Source organism: Ailuropoda melanoleuca, chromosome 6 (assembly GCF_002007445.2).
Source record: "Ailuropoda melanoleuca isolate Jingjing chromosome 6, ASM200744v2, whole genome shotgun sequence".
NCBI classification, from domain to species: Eukaryota; Metazoa; Chordata; class Mammalia; order Carnivora; family Ursidae; genus Ailuropoda; species Ailuropoda melanoleuca.
The window spans coordinates 21,060,924-21,081,632 of record NC_048223.1 but is presented as its reverse complement, the minus strand read 5'-3'; the positions used below and the strand labels follow the sequence as shown (position 1 = coordinate 21,081,632).

The 20,709-nt window shown below is 37.3% G+C and overlaps 1 protein-coding gene across 2 annotated transcripts in view; it reads right to left on the bottom strand.

Moving 5' to 3' along the window:
• Window positions 1-20,190, bottom strand: part of KCNH8 (potassium voltage-gated channel subfamily H member 8) — a 365,555-nt gene extending 345,365 nt beyond the window's left edge. For both annotated transcript variants that reach the window (XM_002924147.4, XM_034662055.1), the window contains exon 1: window positions 19,841-20,190. In XM_002924147.4, coding sequence (XP_002924193.1) covers window positions 19,841-19,916 — 76 coding nt within the window. In that variant the 5' untranslated portion in view covers window positions 19,917-20,190. The remainder of the gene's footprint in view (window positions 1-19,840) is intronic.
• Window positions 20,191-20,709: the final 519 nt, after the last annotated feature.

Below are 20,709 nucleotides of genomic sequence, written 5' to 3'. Positions count from 1 at the left end.
TACATAATTTTAAAAATACTTGTTTTTTTATAGTTGACTGGTTTAATTACATTAATGAATGTATAAAATTTTTTCCCAAGCTAATTTGAAACACACTATTTCAGTAAAATAATATCTGTAGTTTTATATTACCAGAAAATAAATTATTATCTAAGCACAATGATCTTTTCATTATATTTTCACAAACTTAAGTCATGCACTTAGCCATATCTGTCTCCTTCACCAAGTTGTTGGTATTATTTTAAAGAAAATGTCTTTTTCTCTCTATATATAGTATTATTACTTTTAACTTTTTTCATAAAATTGCCTGTAATTTTCCTCAATGGTGTATTTTCCAGTTAATGTATTTGAAATTGTGGACATCTTCAATTAACTGTTCACTATAGACCATAAAAAATTTTAATCGAAAAGATACTCTCGTTGCTTAAATACCTTTAGGCACATGCAAATTTTGCTAAATGGATGATATTCTCAATTCTATTTTTCCCGAAAATTTTGCCCCATTGAAAATATCTTAATTCTACCTTTCATATTTAAAAGTATAAATATTTCAGTCTAAAAACTCACAGGTCTTCATTTTTCCTTATTCAGAGTAAATACCTTCAAAAAATATTTCTATAATACAAAAATTTTTACAAAAGGTGTCTCATGAGGCACGTGGCTGGCTCAGTCCATAAAGCATGCGACTCTTGGTCTCAGAGAAGTGAATTCAAGACCCATGTTGGGCATAGGGCCTACTTAAAAAAATAAATAAAAGGTGTCTTTATGATTCTTTTTAGTGTTTTGCCAAATATTGGTGCTGCAAAATCATAGTTCTTTTTAATTGCATTCAGTTTGTCTGAACATAAATGTATCTATCCAATTAAAAATACAACCTGCATCAAAACAGTCTTTCAAGTTGAAATATTCCGAAGGAAAATTAAACAATTTCAAATATTAACCTAGTATATAGTTTGAGTTGTTATTGTTTAATTTTTCCCTTTGCCTATCTAGAGATACATTTCAATGTATTTCTATATTTAATTTTGTTTACAATAGTTACTATTCACTAAAATGAAGTTTTTAGTACTATTTATTAAATACTTTGATTAAATATTTTCTTTTTCTTTTATAGATTTTATTTATTCATTTGAGAGACCAGAAAGAAAGAGAGAACATGTACGCACAAGGTGGGGGGGTGAAGAAAAAGCAGAAGCAGAGGACCCACAGAGCAGGGACCACTTTGTGGGCTAGACGCCAGGACCCTGAGAACATGACCAGAGCCAAAGGCAGATGCTTAACCAACTGAGCCACCCAGGGGCCCCTGATGAAATATTTTCAAATGTTTCAAACAAAATGAAAAGAAAAAATAAAGGCTCATTTAGAAAAGATCAATAACTTTTTTGGACACTTGGGTTATTTACAAAGCATGCATTCAAAGACTCAGACATTTTATTTTTCTTTATGTCTTTCTCATAATTTTTATTTAAATTTTAGTTAGTTAACATACAGTGCAATATTGGTTTCAGGGGTAGAATTCAGTGATTCATCACTTACATACAATACCCATTGCTCATCACAAGTACCCTTCTTTTTTTTTTTTTTTAAAGATTTTATTTTATTTATTCAACAGAGATAGAGACAGCCAGCGAGATAGGGAACACAAGCAGGGGGAGTGGGAGAGGAAGAAGCAGGCTCACAGCAGAGGAGCCTGATGTGGGACTCGATCCCACAACGCCAGGATCACGCCCTGAGCCGAAGGCAGACGCTTCACCGCTGTGCCACCCAGGCGCCCCTACAAGTACCCTTCTTAATGCCCATCACCCAATTATCCCTTCTCTGCATCCATCTCCCCTCCAGCAATATTCAGTTTGTTCTCTATAATTGTCTCTTTTGGTTTGTTTCCCACTCTCCTTTGTTTTCTTTCACCCTTCCCATATGTTCAAGTGTATTCTTTCTTAAATTATACATATGAGTGAAGTCAAACAGCATTTGTCTTTCTCTGACTGACTTACCACGCTTAGCATAGTACACTGTAGCTCCAGCCACATCATTGCAAATGGCAAGATTTCATTCTTTTTAATGGTTGGTTAATATTCCACTCTGTGTGTGTGTGTGTGTGTGTGTGTGTGTGTGTGTGTGTCTCCATTTGTCTCTCTCCATTCTTGATAATCCTGCTATAAACATAGAGGTGCATGTACCCCTTCAAATCTGTATTTTTGTATCCTTTGGGTAAATACTTAGTAGTGCAATTGCTGGATCGTAGGGTAGTTCATATTTTTAACTTTTTGAGGAAGCTCCATACTGTTTCCCAGAGTGGCTGCACCAGTTTGCATTCCCACCAACAGTGCAAGAAGGTTTCCTTTTCTCCACATCCTTTTTTTTTTTTTTAAGATTTTATTTATTTATTTGAAAGAGAGTGAAAGCAAGAGAGATCACAGAGGGAGAGGGAGAAGCCGACTCACCGCTGAGCAGAGAGCCTGATGTGCTAGAACCCAGACCTTGAGATCATGACGTGAGCTGAAGGCACACACTTAACGGACTGAGCCACGCAGGTGCCCCCTTTCCTCCACATCCTTACCAACACTTGTTTCTTGTGTTGTTCATTGTAGCCATTCTGACAGGTGTGAAGTGGTATGTCATCGTGGTTTTGATTTGCATCTCCCTGACGATGAGTGATGTTGAGCATCTTTTCATGTGTCTGTGAGCCATCTGGATGTCTGCTTTGGAAAGTGTCTATTCATGACTTCTGACCATTTCTTAACTGAATTATTTGGTTTTTGGGTGTTGAGGTTGGTAAATTCTTTAAACATTTTGGATACTAACCCTTTATCAGATACATTGTTTGCAAAATTCTTTCCCATTCTGTGGGCTGCCTTTTAGTTTTGTTGATTGCTTCCTTCACTCTGCAGAAGCTTTTTATCTTATGAAGCCCCAACAATTCATTTTTGCTTTTGTTTCCCTTGCCTATGGCAACGTGTCTAATAAGAAATTGCTAAGGCCAGGGTCAAAGAGGTTTCTGCCTGTGTTATCCTCTAGGATTTTGATAGATTCCTGTCTCACAGTTAGGTCTTTCATCCATTTTAAATTTATTTTTGTGTATGGTGTAAGAAAGGTTTCATTCTTCTGCATGTTGCTGTCCAGTTTTTCTAACACCATTTGTTGAAGACTGTCTTTTCTCCATTGTATATCCTTTCCTGCTTTGTCAGAGATTAGTGGACCTTGTAGTTGGGGGTCCATTTTTGGGTTTTCTATTCTGTTCCATTGATCTATGTGTCTGTTTTTGTGTCAGGACCATATTGTCTTGATGCTACAGCTTTGTAATACAGCTTGAAATCTGGAATTGTGATACCTCCAATTCTGTTTCTTTTTCAGGAATGCTTGGGCATTCGGGGTCTTTTGTGGTTCCATACAAATTTGAGGATTATTTGTTCTAGCTCTGAGAAAAATGTTGGTGGTATTTTAAATTAAATGTACATAGTGTGTAACATAGTTGCCAAAATGCTTTGGGTAGGATAGACATTTTAACAGTGTTTGTTATTCCATTCCATAAGCATAGAATGCTTTTCCATTTCTTTGTGTCCTCTTCGATTTCTTTCATAAGTGTTGTACAGTTTCCAGAGTACAGAACTTTTATCTCTTTAGTTATGTTTATTCCTAGGTATTTTATTGTTTTTGGTGCAGTTGCAAATGGGATCAATTCTTTGATTTCTTTTGCTGCTGCTTCGTTATTGGTGTGTAGAAATGCAAAAGATTTCTGCATGTTGATTTTATATCCTGTGACTTTGCCAAATCCATGTATCAGTTTTAGCAATTTTTTGGTGGAGTCTCAAATACACGATCTAACCTTCACCCAAAGGAGCTACAAAAGGAACGGCAAATAAAGCCTAAAGCCAGTGGAAGAAGGGAAATAATAAAGACTAGAGCAGAAATAAATGATACGGAAACAAATTTTTTAAAAAAGTAGAACAGATCAACAAAACTAAGAGCTGGTTCTTTGAAAGAACTATTAACATTGATAAACCCCTAGCCAGACTTGTTGAAAAGAAAAAAGACAGGACCCAAATAGATAAAATCATGAATGAAAGAGGAGAGATGATACCAATACCACAAAAATACAATTATAAAAGAACACTATGAAAAATTATATGCCAAAAACCTGGGCAATCTGGAAGAAATGGACAAATACCTAGAAATTTACAAATGACCAAAACTGAAACAGGAAGAAATAGAAAATTGGAACAGACCTATAACCAGCAAAGAAATTGAATCAGTAATCAAAAATCTCCCAACAAACAAAAGCCTTGGGCCAGATGGCTTCCCTGGGGAAATTCTACCAGACATTTAAATAAGAGTTAATAGCTATTCTTCTCACACTATTCCAAAAAATAGAAATGGAAGGGAAACTTCCAAACCCATTTTACAAAGCCAGCTTCACCTTGATTCCAAAACCAGACAAAGACCCCACTAAAAAGGAAACTGACGGGCAAATACCCTGATAAACATGGATGCAAAAATTCTCAACAAGATACTAGCAAATCAAATCCAGCAGTACGTTAAAAGAATTATTCACAACAATCAAATGGGATTTATTCCTGGGCTGCTGGGGTGGTTCAATATTCACAAATCAATCAAACATGATACACCACATTAATAAAAGAAAGGATAAGAGCCATGTGATCCTCTCAATAGATGCAGAAAAAGGATTTGACAAAACATGGCATCCATTCTTGATTTAAAAAGCCCTCAACAAAGAGGGATAGGTGGAACATACATCAACATATACAAAAGACCCACAGCTAATATCATCCTTAGTGGGGAAAAACTGAGATCCTTTCTCCTATGATCAGGAAGAAGACAAGCATGTCCACTCTCACCATTACTATTTAACAAAGTACTGGAAGTCTTAGCCTCAGCAATCAGACAACAAAAAGAAATAAAAGGCATCCAAACTGGCAAGGAAGAAGTCAAACTTCCACTGTTTGCAGATAACATGATACTCTATGTAGAAAACCTGAAAGACTCCACCAAAGATTCAAATATTTTAAAATTCTGACTGATGGAAGCAGTAAAAAGAGAAACCATGCAATGCCATGCCAAATATTTTTCTGCATTTAACACCACATATCATGTAGTGTAACTACTATAACTAATTCCTCGCCTGGGTGGCACAGCGGTTAAGCGTCTGCCTTCGGCTCAGGGCGTGATCCTGGCGTTACGGGATCGAGACCCACATCAGGCTCCTCTGCTATGAGCCTGCTTCTTCCTCTCCTCCTCTCCCACTCCCTCTGCTTGTGTTCCCTCTCTCGCTGGCTGTCTCTATCTCTGTCAAATAAATAAATAAAATCTTTAAAAAAAAAAAAAAAAAAAATAACTAATTCCTCATATATAAAAATATTTGGCAATTTTGACCACTACAGCATCTTAGTAATTGATACAAATATCATTGGTTTCTTTGACACAAAAATTAATTATACATACACCACCACCAAGTCCAAGCACATTTCTGCTTCATTATTTTTTTAAGTTCAATAAACACTGTTTTTACTGTGACACTGTGCTTTGCCAAAATTTACATTTCTCTTATCACCACTAAGTAAGAAACTTTATTGCTAATGATCCATTTAATTGAATTTACAATGACATTTATAGTAATGTATGATTCACCTTCTATAGAATACACTTCAAAAGGCTTTACTTATATCCATGAATTAGATACAAAACTCAAGCATTATTAAAATTAACTGATTTTCCATCAAAAACTCTGTTGGTATTAATACTTGCTATGTTCCTCTGGTATTCAAACAATACATTAAATATTGTTGCTTCACTTTTTCTATATGTATAAGAAAACAAAACCAAAACTGAATGAAATTTTCAACAATAAAATAGAACTACTGATACATGCAAAAAAATAATAAATTGCAAAAGCATTATGCTAAGTGAAAGAAGCCAGACCCCCCCCAAAATACAATATATCATATAATTTCATTAATATTACATTCTAGAAAAGCCAAAACCATAAGGATAGAAAACAGATTGTTACTAAGAGGTGGAAGTGGGGGGAGCATATTTGAAATTTGAGAGTGAAAATACTGTTATAAATCTACATTGTGTTGGTGGTTACATGACTGTACACATTTTGCAAAATTCATTGAACTATACATTTAAATGGAGTGATTTTACTATATGTAAATTAAACCATTATAAACCCTACCAAAAAAAAAAGTGAATGAAATTCATTTAGAAGAGCAGTCCTTTGATCTAAGTGAGAAATCATGCTTCACAGAGCAGTATGTCCAAGATAATTTCTGCAGAATGAATCATTACTTGTAAACATAGTCTTCTTAAATCAGCTACTAATTTTTTTAAGTAGGCTCCATGCCCAGTGTGGAGCTCAACAAGCAGCTTGAACTCACAACCCTGAGAGCAAGAACTGAGCTGAGATCGAGTCAGACACTTAATAGACTGAGCCAGCCAAGTGCCCCTCAGCTACTAATTTTTAAATAACATGGTGATGCTTATTCAGCAGATTTGTTGCTTCTGATTTTAATGTGGCCAGTGATACTGCCCCAATGTGGGCACCCATGACAGATATAAGCATCAACATTTTCTTCCAGTTGTACAATCATCAGCAACTTTCTTAAGAAATGGGAATTCAGTATTTCGTTAAACACATTTTTCATTTTTGTGAGGTCACTGATGCCAGGAAAGGTTCACTGCAAAAACGTTTAAAAGTTCCAGAAATAGATACATTCTACTTAAATTTCATTGTACACCTAAATGATAATTTCCTATGTTTCCTACTGACAGCTAAGGTGTGGCCTAGTAACTTCGTGCATCTCACAGGCCTTGGTGCTACTGGTTAGTATACAATGCACATGTTGTCCTAGGAGAAGGTATATATAGATGTGTGTGTGTTTATATAAATCTGTATATACACAGAGTATTATTAAATATTTTGTATCTGGAAAGGGTTGGCATAAGAGATATGTATCATTGCTGGCATTTTTCAGATTTAAATACACATTAAAGTAACACCTATCTTCACTACACAGATGCCTGAGACATTATTAGACAAGACTATAGTCAAAACCTATAAGAACTAACTGAAGATCTACCAGCCCATTCTGACTTATTCTAATGCAATGATTAATAGTGATACTTCATTGAAAATGAAAAATTTGTACAAATACTAAACTAAATGGGACATTAATAAGTACAAATATGGATGTGTGGGTACCCCTCCAAAATTCAGTAATACACATATGCTGAAAGAGAAAATTAATGTCAATATTATACACACCCACATACACATACATGTATGTGTGTGGGTTTGTGTGTGTGTGTATGTTTCTAGTGTAAAAATTCTGAATAAATGTTAACAAGTAGAATCCAGTAACACAGCCAAGTAACTTTTATTGAAAGAATGCAAGGATAGTTCAATTGAATTTATTATATTAATTGATTCAATAAGAAACACTGAATTGTTTAGAGAGGTGATAAAAAGCCAATTTATGAAATTGATTAATAAAATAGGAATATATAACAAAGTCTCTTAAGAAAGTGGAAATATATAACAAAATATCTATTTTTCAAACTAAAAGCCAGAAAAATACTTATTAGAAAAACACTAAAATAATTTCCATTGAAAGTCAGGAACAAGAAGGAATTTCTTTACCATTACTATTACCATTTTTAATTGTATTTATAATGTTTATAATACTAACCAAAGCTATCAGACAATAGAAAAAATTAAGGGAACAAAATATAAGGGCTGTAAAATTTGGAAAAAAGCAAGAAAAATTTTTATTATTTGAAGACAGTATTATTTCTTAGCTAAAAACCCCAAGAAACCAACTGAAAAATTATTGCAAAGGATAATAGAAATTCAGAAAGCTGGCTGGTTAAAAAAATAATAACACATAGGAATCAATAGCCTTCAAATAAACAAACATAACTGAACTGGAAAAACAAAATGGTGCTGGTGCCTGGGTGGCTCAGTCAGATAAGCGTCTGCCTTTGGTTCAGATCATGATCCCAGGGTCCTGGGATTGAACCCCACATCAGGCTCTTGGCTCAGTGGGGAGCCTGCTTCTCCCTCTCCCTTTGCCTGCTGCTTCCCCTGCTTGTGCTCTCTCTCTCTCTGTCAAATAAATAAATAAAATCTTAAAAAGAAAAGAAAAACAAAACGGTAGAACAAAAGACTCCATTCTACATAGAAACTACAGAGATAAAATAACTAGGAATAAAAAAAATAAGAAATGTGCAATATCTTTATTGAGAAACCTCTAAGAAGATATAAATGATGGAAACACATAACAAGTTCTTAGATATGAATTGCTGACATCATAAAAATGTCATGTTTCCTACAGATTACATTAAAAATACCAACAAGTTTTTTTTAGCTAGATAATCTGGTTCATAAATTCATAAGGACTTCTAAATAAGTATGATTAGCTAAGTAAAAAGTTTCTGGGAAAAAATAGTGAAATAAGAGTTTTAACATATATCTTAAAATTCCTATAATTAGAACTGTGATACTAATATAAAAAAGGATAGATGAATGTAATAGGATTGAAAGTCATAAAACAGAAAAATTATATATATAATTATAGAATATTATCTATATACATATAGGAATGCAGAATACAGAACAATAAACCAGACATCTCAAATAAGCATAGAAAAGATGAATTATTGAATAATGTTAGGAAAATGGATAGGCATCTAGAAAGAATAAATTTTGATCCCTACATCATATTCAATAGATCAAATTGCAGAACTTACTAATGGAGGAGAACTAATTTGAATATACAAAATGAGATGGTAAGGCTCATAAGATATATTATAAAAACAAGTTTAATATAGAAAATACCTTTCTAAATCAAAACACACAATAAGGAAAACTGATTAATTCATCTATATAAAAATCAAAAGTCCGACCAAAATTGTAAATAAAAACATACATAATTCACTTCACTAATAAAATATTCATTTTGGGGGCACCTGGGTGGCTCAGTCCATTGAGCATCTGCCTTCAGCTCAGGTCACGCTCCCGTGGTCCTGGGACTGAGCTCTGCATCGGGCTCCCCACTCGGCAGGAGTTCTACTTCTCCCTCTATCCCTCCCCACCACTAGTGTGCTCTCGCTCTCTCTAGCTCTCTCTCTCTCTCACATGCAAAAATAAATAAAATTTTTAAAAATATATTCATTTTGTTACTATGTAATTCACAGAGAATACCAATAATCCAATTAATAAAGGGCAATGAATATGGACAAATAGTACCCAGGAAAGGAAATTCAGCAGACCTTAAATGTATTAAACAATTTTGAACTTCACTTATAGAACACAAATGTACATTTAAAGTTAGAATAGGAAGCCACTTTTTATCTTAAATTCAAAAGTAATTTAAGTGATGGAATTAAAAATGAATATATTGAAATGTTATGCAAATATTAGCTGTTAATACTATCTTTCAAATAATTTCATAACTTTTTGTTTCTTTGAACAAAAATTACACTACACGATATGGAGCACTGTACAGATGGACAAGAGCCCTCGGTGATTTTTATTTCTATATGCTAAAACCTGAAACCACATATTGTTTGAGCGAGGGGAGCAAGATCATTTTCAGATGACTGAAATGTTGCCTAACCGAAGATGTACCAAAGTAATACAATACAAAAGCTGCAGTCCCAAGACGTGCATTTTTTGCACCATTTATAGAATCATAGTAGAAACGTTTATTTAGGTGTGAAGGTAAAAAATATGCCCGTTTTTATCTTCTACGTTATTCTCTCCATTGAAAAAATAACCAGAACACCACAATTAAAGACAAGTCTACTTGTCAAACTGGGTTTTTGATATTTTGATAACATGTGAACTTCTTATTTGGATCCTTTTTTCTAGGAAATCAAACAAAACATGGAAAGACTGATGAGTGCTCTGGTCTCAGTTCCTTCTAGTTCAATAACTAGAATAAGAAACTCCTTTGGACTGACAAGTACAATAAGGAAGCCTATCCAAAAGACCTAACAGAGCAAAAGAAAACATGAAAAAAAAAAGAAAAAGAAATGAAAGAAAGAAAGAAAGAAAGAAAGAAAGAAAGAAAGAAAGAAAAAGAAAGAAAGAAAAGAAAGAAACAGCAAGCTTTAGATTATATTTGCAAGTTGGAGGGCTAGGTACCCTTATTTCTTCCTGTTAAGTCATTGTGGAGAGAGAAGGTAAATGATCTCTTTTGAAAGATGTCTATAATACCTGACAGTGGAGAATATATTTCACCCAATAAAACAGACTAAAAATAGGGGCGCCTGGGTGGCACAGCGGTTAAGCGTCTGCCTTCGGCTCAGGGCGTGATCCCAGCGTTATGGGATCGCCCCACATCAGGCTCTTCCGCTGTGAGCCTGCTTCTTTCCTCTCCCACTCCCCTGCTTGTGTTCCCTCTCTCGCTGGCTGTCTCTATCTCTGTCAAATAAATAAATAAAATCTTTAAAAAAAAAAAAGCAGACTAAAAATAGGTAGAAGAATTTCTTCTGTAAGATGCTAACAAGGTAAAAACAAAGTGATGCCACTATAATAGCTATGAGAATTAGAATATCTTCTATAGAGAGTTTAGCCTGACAATTAAAGAATCACAAGTTCTAAAATCAGCAAATTCTAAGCACCAAAATCTCAAAGAAAATGGATTTCTTTATTTTTTTGAAAAAATGGACAGTGGATTTTCTTTGATGAGCAAAACTGCTTTGCACAGTGAATACATTAAGTAGCTCCAGATATGAGTCTTAAATACCAATCTAAAAACATTCTTTAAGTGACAAGTACTTAAAGCATAATATATCAAAAGAAAAAAAAAAACAGCATATATACTAGAAGTGGCTAAAGACTTTAAAGCAGAAATTCCTTTTTGCAAGAGTTAGAAACTAGAAATGATACCACAGATTGCCCTAGTTTGTTTATACTTGCTATAAAAAACACATTTTAAAGGCAGTGTGACATAGTAGAAAAATCACAGGCTAGTGTGATAACGTACAAAAATGCTGAGCTTGAGTTTTGTCACCTGTAACAAAAAGGGGGGCGGCCTTCCCCCTTGCCGGGCTGTTGAGTTGTGGTAGGAACAAATAAAGCACCAGCATGGTATACAGAGTGTATGCAGACATGCCCAAAATGGTAGTCACTATTATCATTAAACTTTAATAAAAGAAATTAGTACTTGAACCATGTGAAAATGAGATACGGGAAGCCAGTCTAGAATTATGTTTCAAAACTAAAGTTAAACAACACAATACTGAATAAAAGGAAAACCCGTTAGCACCAAAGGGAAATAAAGACAATTACTGCACAACCCTAGCTTTCAAGGAATTTGCAATTCTTTTATGCAAAGAATCACTTACTGAGCAATGACTTTGTTCCAAGCATAGCCTGAGCAAGGGGGATACAAAAGAATAAAGACATAGTCAGGTCTTGAAGGAATCGAGTGTTGAAATATGAAAGCATGTAATCAGAAGACACATGAAGAACGGGCAAAGTAATGTGGAAACGGAGAAGAAATGGCACACAACTCAACTTGAAGCCTCATAGAAAACGTTTAGATATAAGGCAACCCTCAGGATGGGTCTTGAAGAAAATAAAGGATCTTGCTCTCCAAGTGACTCGCAGAGGCCCAGAGACAAGGATGATCACGGGATTCAGGGTGAGCATGGCTGCAGCCTGGGAGACAATGGTTTGAAAAGATTTTGCAGAATCATCTTGGGGTCATATGACACTAAGGACTTTGGACATTCTCCAAGAGGTAGCAGGGAGCTGATGGGTGGCTTTAAATAGGAGAGTTAAATGATTAAATCATGCTGCTTTTATTGGAAATCGCTCTGGGGACAATGTAGGCTGAAGCGTGGGGAGTAAGCAGGATACGGGCTATGGCCACAGGAATCCAGTGAGAGTAAGGTTACAACTATGTAGATAAGAAATGGAGGTTCGGGGCACCTGGGTGGCGCAGTCGTTAGGTGTCTGCCTTGGGCTCAGGGTGTGATCCCGGCATTCTGGAATCGAGCCCCACATCAGGCTCCTCTGGGGAGCATGCTTCTTCCTCTCCCACTCCCCCTGCTTGTGTTCCCTCTCTCGCTGGCTGTCTCTCTCTGTCAAATAAATAAATAAAATCTTAAAAAAAAAAAAAAAAGAAGAAGAAACAGAGGTTCAAAACTAAAAAAGAATCAATAAACAGGAGGTAAGAAGCCCGATCAGGGCATTTCTAAAGGAAAATCTCAAAGACTTGATAACCAATTAGATGTGTGGGCAGTCGAGGGCGACTGATTTCTAGCTTGGAGAAATGGGTGGGTGGTGATGCCAATAATGGAGCCAGAAAACATAAGAAGACAAATAGGTTTCATAGGCTAGGAAAGATTATTAGTTCATCCGGGGACATGTGAATTTTGGAGGACTTAAGGGAGCTAGATAGTTGCATTAATGGCTATGAAAGAAAACCAAAATATATCTTCCAGGGAATTTATAAGCCAAGAACTGTATTTGACTGTTTAAATTACTGAGAAAGCTCTTCAATTGCTCCAGTTGCTAAATATGAACTATGTCAGAGGTAAAGCTGAAGTCTCATCTTTTTTGTTTGTAGGCTCTGCTAAACCAAAATGGATTGAAAAGTTGATATTTAGACTACCTCAGCAAATATGCATTGCCAGGGTGAACCCTACTATCTCTGCAGTGGTTGGAACTCTGTACCTTTTACTGTTGGCATTTCTCCAATAGACTTCACTAGGACTGAACGCTAGCACACCCTCAATTCTTTTTCTTCTCCACAGGCACAATTTTATAGTCTAACACAGCCCTGGAGGAGAAGAGTACTCAGCTATGCGGTCAGAAATCAATCTCTCCCTTTCCTAAGAGATAAAAGTTAGCTCCCTGGGAAAAGCACACATTTTTTTTAAAAATGAAGAACACATCAATCCTCTGGGACCCTTGTCAAAGTGTAAAAGCATTTTTAGAAGAGATAGTAAGAAGAAACTTCTTAGGTGTCAAGGTGGACATTTCTCCTGCATTACCTGTCAGCCTGTGGAATATGGAAAGGTTGGGAGTTTTTACACCAGGCACAGATGGCACCATACTCACTTACCAAGATGTGAATCGACCACCTCCAATGGCTTACTAAGACTAAGTACTATGACTTTAAAGACATTCCATGTCTGACCTAATTGACTTTCCATTCTCCTCTTGCCTCTACCTTTTGCCATTCACATCCTCTAAAATACTTAAAGATGCCCTCTTTTTAGCTTCAATGACAATGTTATACAAATTAGCAGAGTAAACAGAATATCGTCTTTACCCTTATCATATATGAGCCAATCATTCCCACCCAGAAGCCATTCATTAATAAAACCCTCCCAGATCTTTCACCCACAGAAATTATTCCTCCCTCATCCAGATGTGTACAGCCCTTTACCTATATCTCCTGAATATTCTTATCCCTTTTCAACCCATACTACAGTAATTTTTGCATACATTTATCATCTTTGAGAGAAGGGCAAGCCTGATTTATTCCAAAGATCCCAGCATAATGGTTTTGTATATAGTTAGTGTTGATTAAATATTGTTGAAGAAATGACTGATTGATTATTGATAAATAAAGTAAAGATTTCATCAGAGGGACTGTATCATTCTAAAAGTACGCTGGGTCTAGGATATCCCAGAAACTGGTAACTCAGGACCTTCAGTGTGTTTCTCATGCCAGAAGAGGGTTCATGCCATGGTCTTTGGTCTACAGGTGATACTGAAAGCCAGAGCCTAGGAAAAATATATTAAGAGCATAACTTCCATTTTTAACATATTAGCTATCAATTTTCCTATATACAATGATGTCAAAAAAAATTATCTAATATTTTAAAGACTATATAATAAAATTTTTCTTATTATTTGTGTATTTCACTCATCAAAAGAAATGTAAGTCTGATAAAGACGTAAATCCAATCCTTACAAATCAAACACATTGTTCATTGCATGGAAGTTATGAGAACCACAGTGATAAATCCTTTGCAGGGTAAAGAATTCATCTACGAAGTCAAAGACTGAGAATAAATAATTCCCTCCTCCCTCTTCTTTCTTCTCTCCTTTCTCCCTCTCCCTCTCTCTTCCTTTCTAATTTTCAGTAAACTAGAATGAAGTTTAAATAAAGAACATTATTTATCAGAACACAGCCAACTTCAATTCAGGAGTGCATAGTGGGGAGTTTCTTAAATCTGAAACGTGGCTAGAGGCATGAGAAAGAGATGGAAAACATATTGTTTCCAAGTAGTTCATATTGTTTGCCCAGGAACAGGCCTGGTTAAGAAGTTACTAAGGTGGAAATAGCCCAGTCACCCTAGAGTGCAACAACCTGCCTTGGCTATCATTCTTTGCAGATGCCGCATTCTCAGATTGCTTCTCCATCCAGTGCAGACTAAGATACCCGTGTGTACAAAGAGGCCCCATTCCTTATCTGTAAAGAGGGACACCCTGTTAAGAGACTGGGATTAATATTCTGAAAACACTCCAACATCTCCCATATTACTTCTATATCAGAGAATGAAGAGTCAGACAGGACAGCTGACTAAAATGAACTAGACTAGTTTTACTCATGTGCCATCCCCAGCAAACCCCCCCCTCCAGTAAGTTGGGCCAATTCCAGGTGTAAACTCAGCAGGGTTTCATGCATACAGAATTGCATAGTGTGCTTAATAAATCTTCTTTTTAGAAGAATAAATGTGAGGGGTGCCTGGGTGGCTCAGTTGGTTAGGTGTCTGCCTTCAACTCAGGTCATGATCCCGGGGTCCTGGGATTGAACCCAGCATCGGGCTCCCTGCTTCTCCTTCTCCTCCCCACTCATGCTTTCTCTCCCTATCTCTCTCTCTCTCTCTCTCTGTCTCTCTGTCTCAAATAAATAAATAAAATCTTTAAAAAAAGAAGAAGAACAAATGTGAGAACATTGGGTTTTGTAAGATAATACAACAGCGGATAGCAACTGTATAGAGAGTTTCAAGAAGGCCCCCAAGATTCCCAACTCCTTGTGTATACACCTTGTCTAATCCCTTTCTCTTGAGTGTGGGAAGAACAGATGATTTTAGAGATGTGATTAAGATCCATAATCAGTTGACTGTGAGTTAATCAAAACAGAGATTATCCTTGGTGGGCCTGACTTAGGCAAACTCTTAAAAGACAAACCCTCCTGCTGCCCTGGAAGAGGCGAACCTCTCAATTGTGAGAGGGCCTCTAAGAGGGAACGTGTGGCAACAACCTGAGGGCAGCTGCTAGTTGCTGAGAAAAGTCCCTGGCTGACAGTTAGCAAGACAATAGAGACCTCAATCATAAAACCACAAGGAATTAAATTCTGCTAACAACTACATGACCTTCAATGAGGGCCTCAAGCCTCAGCAAAGACCATAGCCCCAGCTAAGGATTTGTTTGCAGCCTTGTGAGACCCTGAGCAGAGGACCCACCTAATCCTTACCTCCATGTCTGGCCTGCAGAAAATGTTAGATAATAAGCCACAAAGTTTGTGGTAATTTACTACACTGAAAAACTAATAAGGAACTATCTCCCTAAACATTAAGGATAAAAGAGACTAGCATATAAAAATTTTTTTTAAAGAGTCTTTATAAACTTCTATTTGGGGAGAGATATCTCTAGAATGCTAACTATTTCCTTGAATGTTTTCATGTAATAGCCTTTTATAGACAGACCCATACATAAAGGAGCTCATTCTTTTTTACTGGCTAAATGCCTCTGCTGGTATTCTCCAAACTACAACCCAGCAAAGACTTAGGGAGATCTCCACTGTCCCACCTATTCTTCCCCCTTCCTACAGCATTGGGTTCATTACCCTTCTCTCTAAGATTGTAATGTTAAGAGCTATATGTTCCTTGATGAAAGCATGAAAGGAAAGATGAGAAAAAAGAAGAAAGGAAAGATGAAAAGAAAAACCAATGCAGTTGTCTCTGTAAAGGAAGTATTTCAATTTTAACAAATTTCCTTGGACCATTTTAAACTGGCTATACAAGAATACATAAAATATATGCAAATATGAATGAGTTTCTAAACTACTGTTATTCTGAATACTTTGACTGGAATCTCCTTGATAGAGTCCGCTGGGCTACAAACTTCCTTTAAAGCTTAAATCTTGTCTGACTAACCCCAAAGGAGATGTATTCTGGCCAAATTTTGATATGACTGGAAAATGTAGGCAAATATACAGCTATGAAAATGTAGGTTAATATACCATTATGTTTGGAAATGGACATTTCCCTCTGAAAGTTTTATATCCTCTAAAAAAAAAAGAAAGAAAGAAATCTGTTTTTCTCAAGTGGTACCCCATGACAAATATTTAGTACTAAAAACTATTTTTTAAAATATGTACTTATGTGTTCTCTGCTATACTTCCTCTTTGTCCAGATTAATATTCTTGTGCTTAACACAAAAGTCTACTCAGAAAAGATTTTTTTAATACATTAAACATATTAAAAAAAAAACATGTAGGAAAAGTGAACTAGATACAGTCATGACGTTAACACTTGGTGTGTGTGTGTGTGTGTGTGTGTGTCTGTCTGTCTGTCTGTCTAAGAGTGTTTCCAGTGAGAAGTGTGGCTTCCTGAAATGAGTTAAAAAAATTCATTGGCATTTCCTTTTCATCTGAAATAGGGCATACGTATTCAATGTTTGCAAGGTTCTTAGTTTTCTCAGTCTCATTGCACCTGGTTTAAACACAAACCAGGAGAGAACATATTTCAGAAGGAAATGTATTTTAGGGTAGTTTTATGTAAAAAGATTTATATTTTCCAATAGTTTTTAAAAATTACACTGTAAATGAAAACAAATTCTAATTAATGGTCTACAATTGTCTTTTAATCCTAACAAGGAGCTCACTTCTTAAATATTAAAAGGAATAAGTATTATATAAAACAATAACGTGTTACCAGGTGATAAAAATACATTATTAACTTCTTTTATGTTGCCCTGTGATAATATTTCAACTGATGAATTAGTAAGATTATGCTATAAGCTTTTATTATTGTATGCTTATTTTTTTTTCCTTGGAGAAATTTTGAATGATGTTTTAAGTTTTATTATTTTCCATTACAACATTAAGTCAGTAAGGCTAATAATACTGCATGGTGGTTAAGTTAGCAAGGTGGTTTGCCTGGGCTACTGTTTATTTTCTTATTTTTTCATCAGGATTAACCAATATAAAATAAAATAAGAAACTAAGATAACTATGAAGTATACCTAACAAATAAGGCAATGGACCAAGTAAACATATTACATTCTGAGTATAATAACATCATTCACTTTTTACAGAGTTTTTAATTGGGTGGGTGGCAATTTGGCAAATTTAAAACTTGCAAATATTTTCATCTTGCATAAGAAATTAATACTATAAAAAATCAAGAGAAAGAAGGATGATCATAGGAAGAGGTTCAGGGAAATAATTATACTTAAAATTTTGTCAACACAGAAAAGATAGCACAATAAGATAAAAACTTAGCCAGGGAAATGGTATGCCCATGATTCTAGATACAACAAAATTTGAGGCTAAAACTTTCTTTAAAGTATTTTTTTAAGTTTCAGATTATTCAAGTCATCCTGCAATTCAAAAAAGAAGTAAATGAGAAAATATAATCTTCTTTCCTGGAGTGGGGTTTATTGGGATGAGGGGTATTCATTCATTAGATGTTGTTTAAAAGAAAAAAAAAAAGTCTTCCCAAAGTAAACCTTTATGTTACTCCACATTTCAAAATTTGTTTCACCGATTTTCAGCTGATTTCATACAAAGTGATTCCCTACAGGAATCCCCTAAACCCTGTGGAGCACAGACCAAACATATTCTCCAACAGTTTTAGGTTTTGGTCTTTAGTTTTGGTTTTCGTTTTTTAAATGCTGGTAGGTAATGATGTTCTTCCCAAATTAGAATTTAAAATTTCTAATCTTCCATTTTATTAACATTAATGCTTAGGTTTTTTAAAAGGAGCCATTCACTAGTACTCCTATCTACATGCCTTCTGCTCATCAAATGTTACAGTGACATAAAGAGACAAAGGTATCTCATTCTGATGATCCAAAGCCCCTCTCATTAGTAACTGATATCTACATACATTGCTGCAGTAATTCTCAAGGCTATGCTGGGATGATTCACCACACTTCGCACTCCATTCAACTTTAAATGACGATGAGATAAGCAAATACCATTCACCAGTAACCTCATTTTCAATAGATGCTTTTGGGATCCATGTTGAGAGCCTTTGGGGTTTAAATCTGCAACTTCAAGAAGAAACATACACATGAAACTAATCAGTTTCTAAGGTAATAATTACTAGTGCCCACGTTCACACATGGCTAAAGAAAGCAGTGGTGATTTTGTGTGCTCTTCGGGTGGTGGAGGTAATGGCAGTGGCAGGGACTGTAAGTTTTATTACAATATTTTCTCTTATCCAAAGAAGACACATTGCACTGCACTTCACCAATACCGTCTGACACATGTAGAATACAAAAGGGGAGAGAATGGCTAAAGCAAAAGTTAAAAGCACTGTAAGAATGTCCACACCTTTTACCCTGAGTAGGGTGGACATCAAAAAAAAAAAAAAAATTGAAGAAAATCAAATAAATTCTTCATTTCCCTCCCATGTAAACTTTTCCAACTATTCTTAAAGCACAAAGCCCAGGACTTTCTTCCCACCATAATAGGCATGCGTATATAGACTACTGGAGTGGAAATAGAATTAGATGTGCTCTCTCATGTCAGCCCCATGAAATATACCATCATAGTAAAAAATAATTATACTTGAACCTCAGAAAAGCCTTTAGAATGAGTTCCTGAGTTTTGTATAAGAGGCAGAAAAAGGAAAGATAGCACACAGAAGCAACATAAGCTAGGAGGAAGGTGGGGATGTTCATAGTGAAACCAACTGAGAGCATTTGTTAGGGTGAAAGTACAGACTCCTAAGCCTGTTGGAAAGACCAACGGGCTCAAGAAGAAAGCCTGAGAAGCCAGGGAAGGAACGGGGACCTGACCGTGGTCCTGAAAGAGAACAACTTGCAGGTGATTAGGAACAATCTCCAAGCATCCACACAGCACCGTACCCTTGTTTTCAACTATAGCTGAAACAAACTAAAAGTCCAATGATACTCGGCCTCAAAAAAATATGTCCAAACTTTCTCATATGATCAGATCAGCCTTTAAAATTCCCAGCTCCTCCTTCCCCAACATTCTCTCCTAGAGTGTTAGGATCATTTCAGGATTGAGAGGTACCTAGCTTAAAAGCAGGAATCGAGATTCTGATAAACTCGCAAAGCTTAGAATTCTACAGAAAGCTTACACTTGGCAATCCTGATTCTAGTTTGCATTTCTTAAACTCTGATGGGAAACCATGCCTATCCGAAAAACCTCAAGGAATGATGCTCCCTGGAAGCATAACATTCCGAACTCACCCTATAATCTACACAGCCTTGAAACTCTAGAAAGATAAGGCAGCAATTCACTAACATGGACATTCCCACTTTCACCTCATAAAATTAATTTTTTAAAAAAATTTCATAAAGAGGCACCCAAATACGGGTCCCATACTGAACACGGGCGTCAGTCTTCCTTCAGGCTCTTTTCTAGCTCTCACAAACCCAGGAAGTCAAGGGGACCAACTACACCAATCCAAAGTATTAGTACTACACCGAACCTTGGGTGGAAGGAAATTTCTCCGCACAAAAGACACCTTTGCAAAAACGGAAGGAATTTCACTCCGCTGGTGAAAAAAAGAAGGTGGGAGAGAAAGTAATTTATACGTGAAAAATCATTCTCGGAAAATACTGTACAACTCGTCTAAGTGCAAGACTTACGTGTTCCGTCAAAACGGGTGGCGATGGTGTCGAGGAAGGTGTTCTGGGGCGCCAGTAATCCTTTCATAACCGGCATTTTTCCAGCGTGGTGTGAAATTCTCCATCAAAGTTTGTCCAGAAGGATGGCTCAAGAGGAAAGCGCCAAGAAAGGAGAAGGGGAGCGTGCTGACGGCAGCGGAGGGGGACCTGGCGCTGTGCTGGGGCCGATCGGGGGGGGGAGGATGGAAGGAGAGAGGGAGCGCGTTCCAGCCGCCGCTGCTCTGGCTGGAGCCTCTCGGCGAGCGCTCGGCTAGCCCGCCCCGCACCTCCAGGCTCAGCCCCGCGCAGGCTCCCTCTCCCGCCCCCTCCACCTCGCCAGCTGCCGAAACCCCCCCACCGTCCCTCCGCGGGCGGCAATGCCCGCCTCGCGCCGTCGCCCCCCACCCCGCCCGCCGGGAAAGAGCCGGCGGTGGCCCGGGGCGCCGCGCCCTGACCCCAGGCGCTGGGGTCGCGGAGGACGGCGCCCGCCGCAGGGCGAGGCCGGACGGCGCTGAGCCTCCCCTTCTCCAAGGGGCGCAGGGAAACGCGCGCGAGCGCGACTCCCACCCCCCAGGAGCCAGTGAACAAAGACCCCTTTGTTCCCGCTCCGTCCCTCTCCCGGGGAGACCGGAGTCCCGTGGGTGTGGTACTGGAGAAGGGGAGGAGACAGGTTGGAGCAGGTACCCGGCCTCAGCCAGGAGCTTGGGAGGGGGCAGTCCCCTCCAGTGGTGTCCCAGTGAGCTGAGGCAGCTGGGCGCCCCAGGGGGAGCGGGCCCCCTTCCGGCACACCTGACACTGCGAGTGCCTGAGACTGGAGCAGGGCAGCTTCGAGTTAGTTGCACGACCCCCTC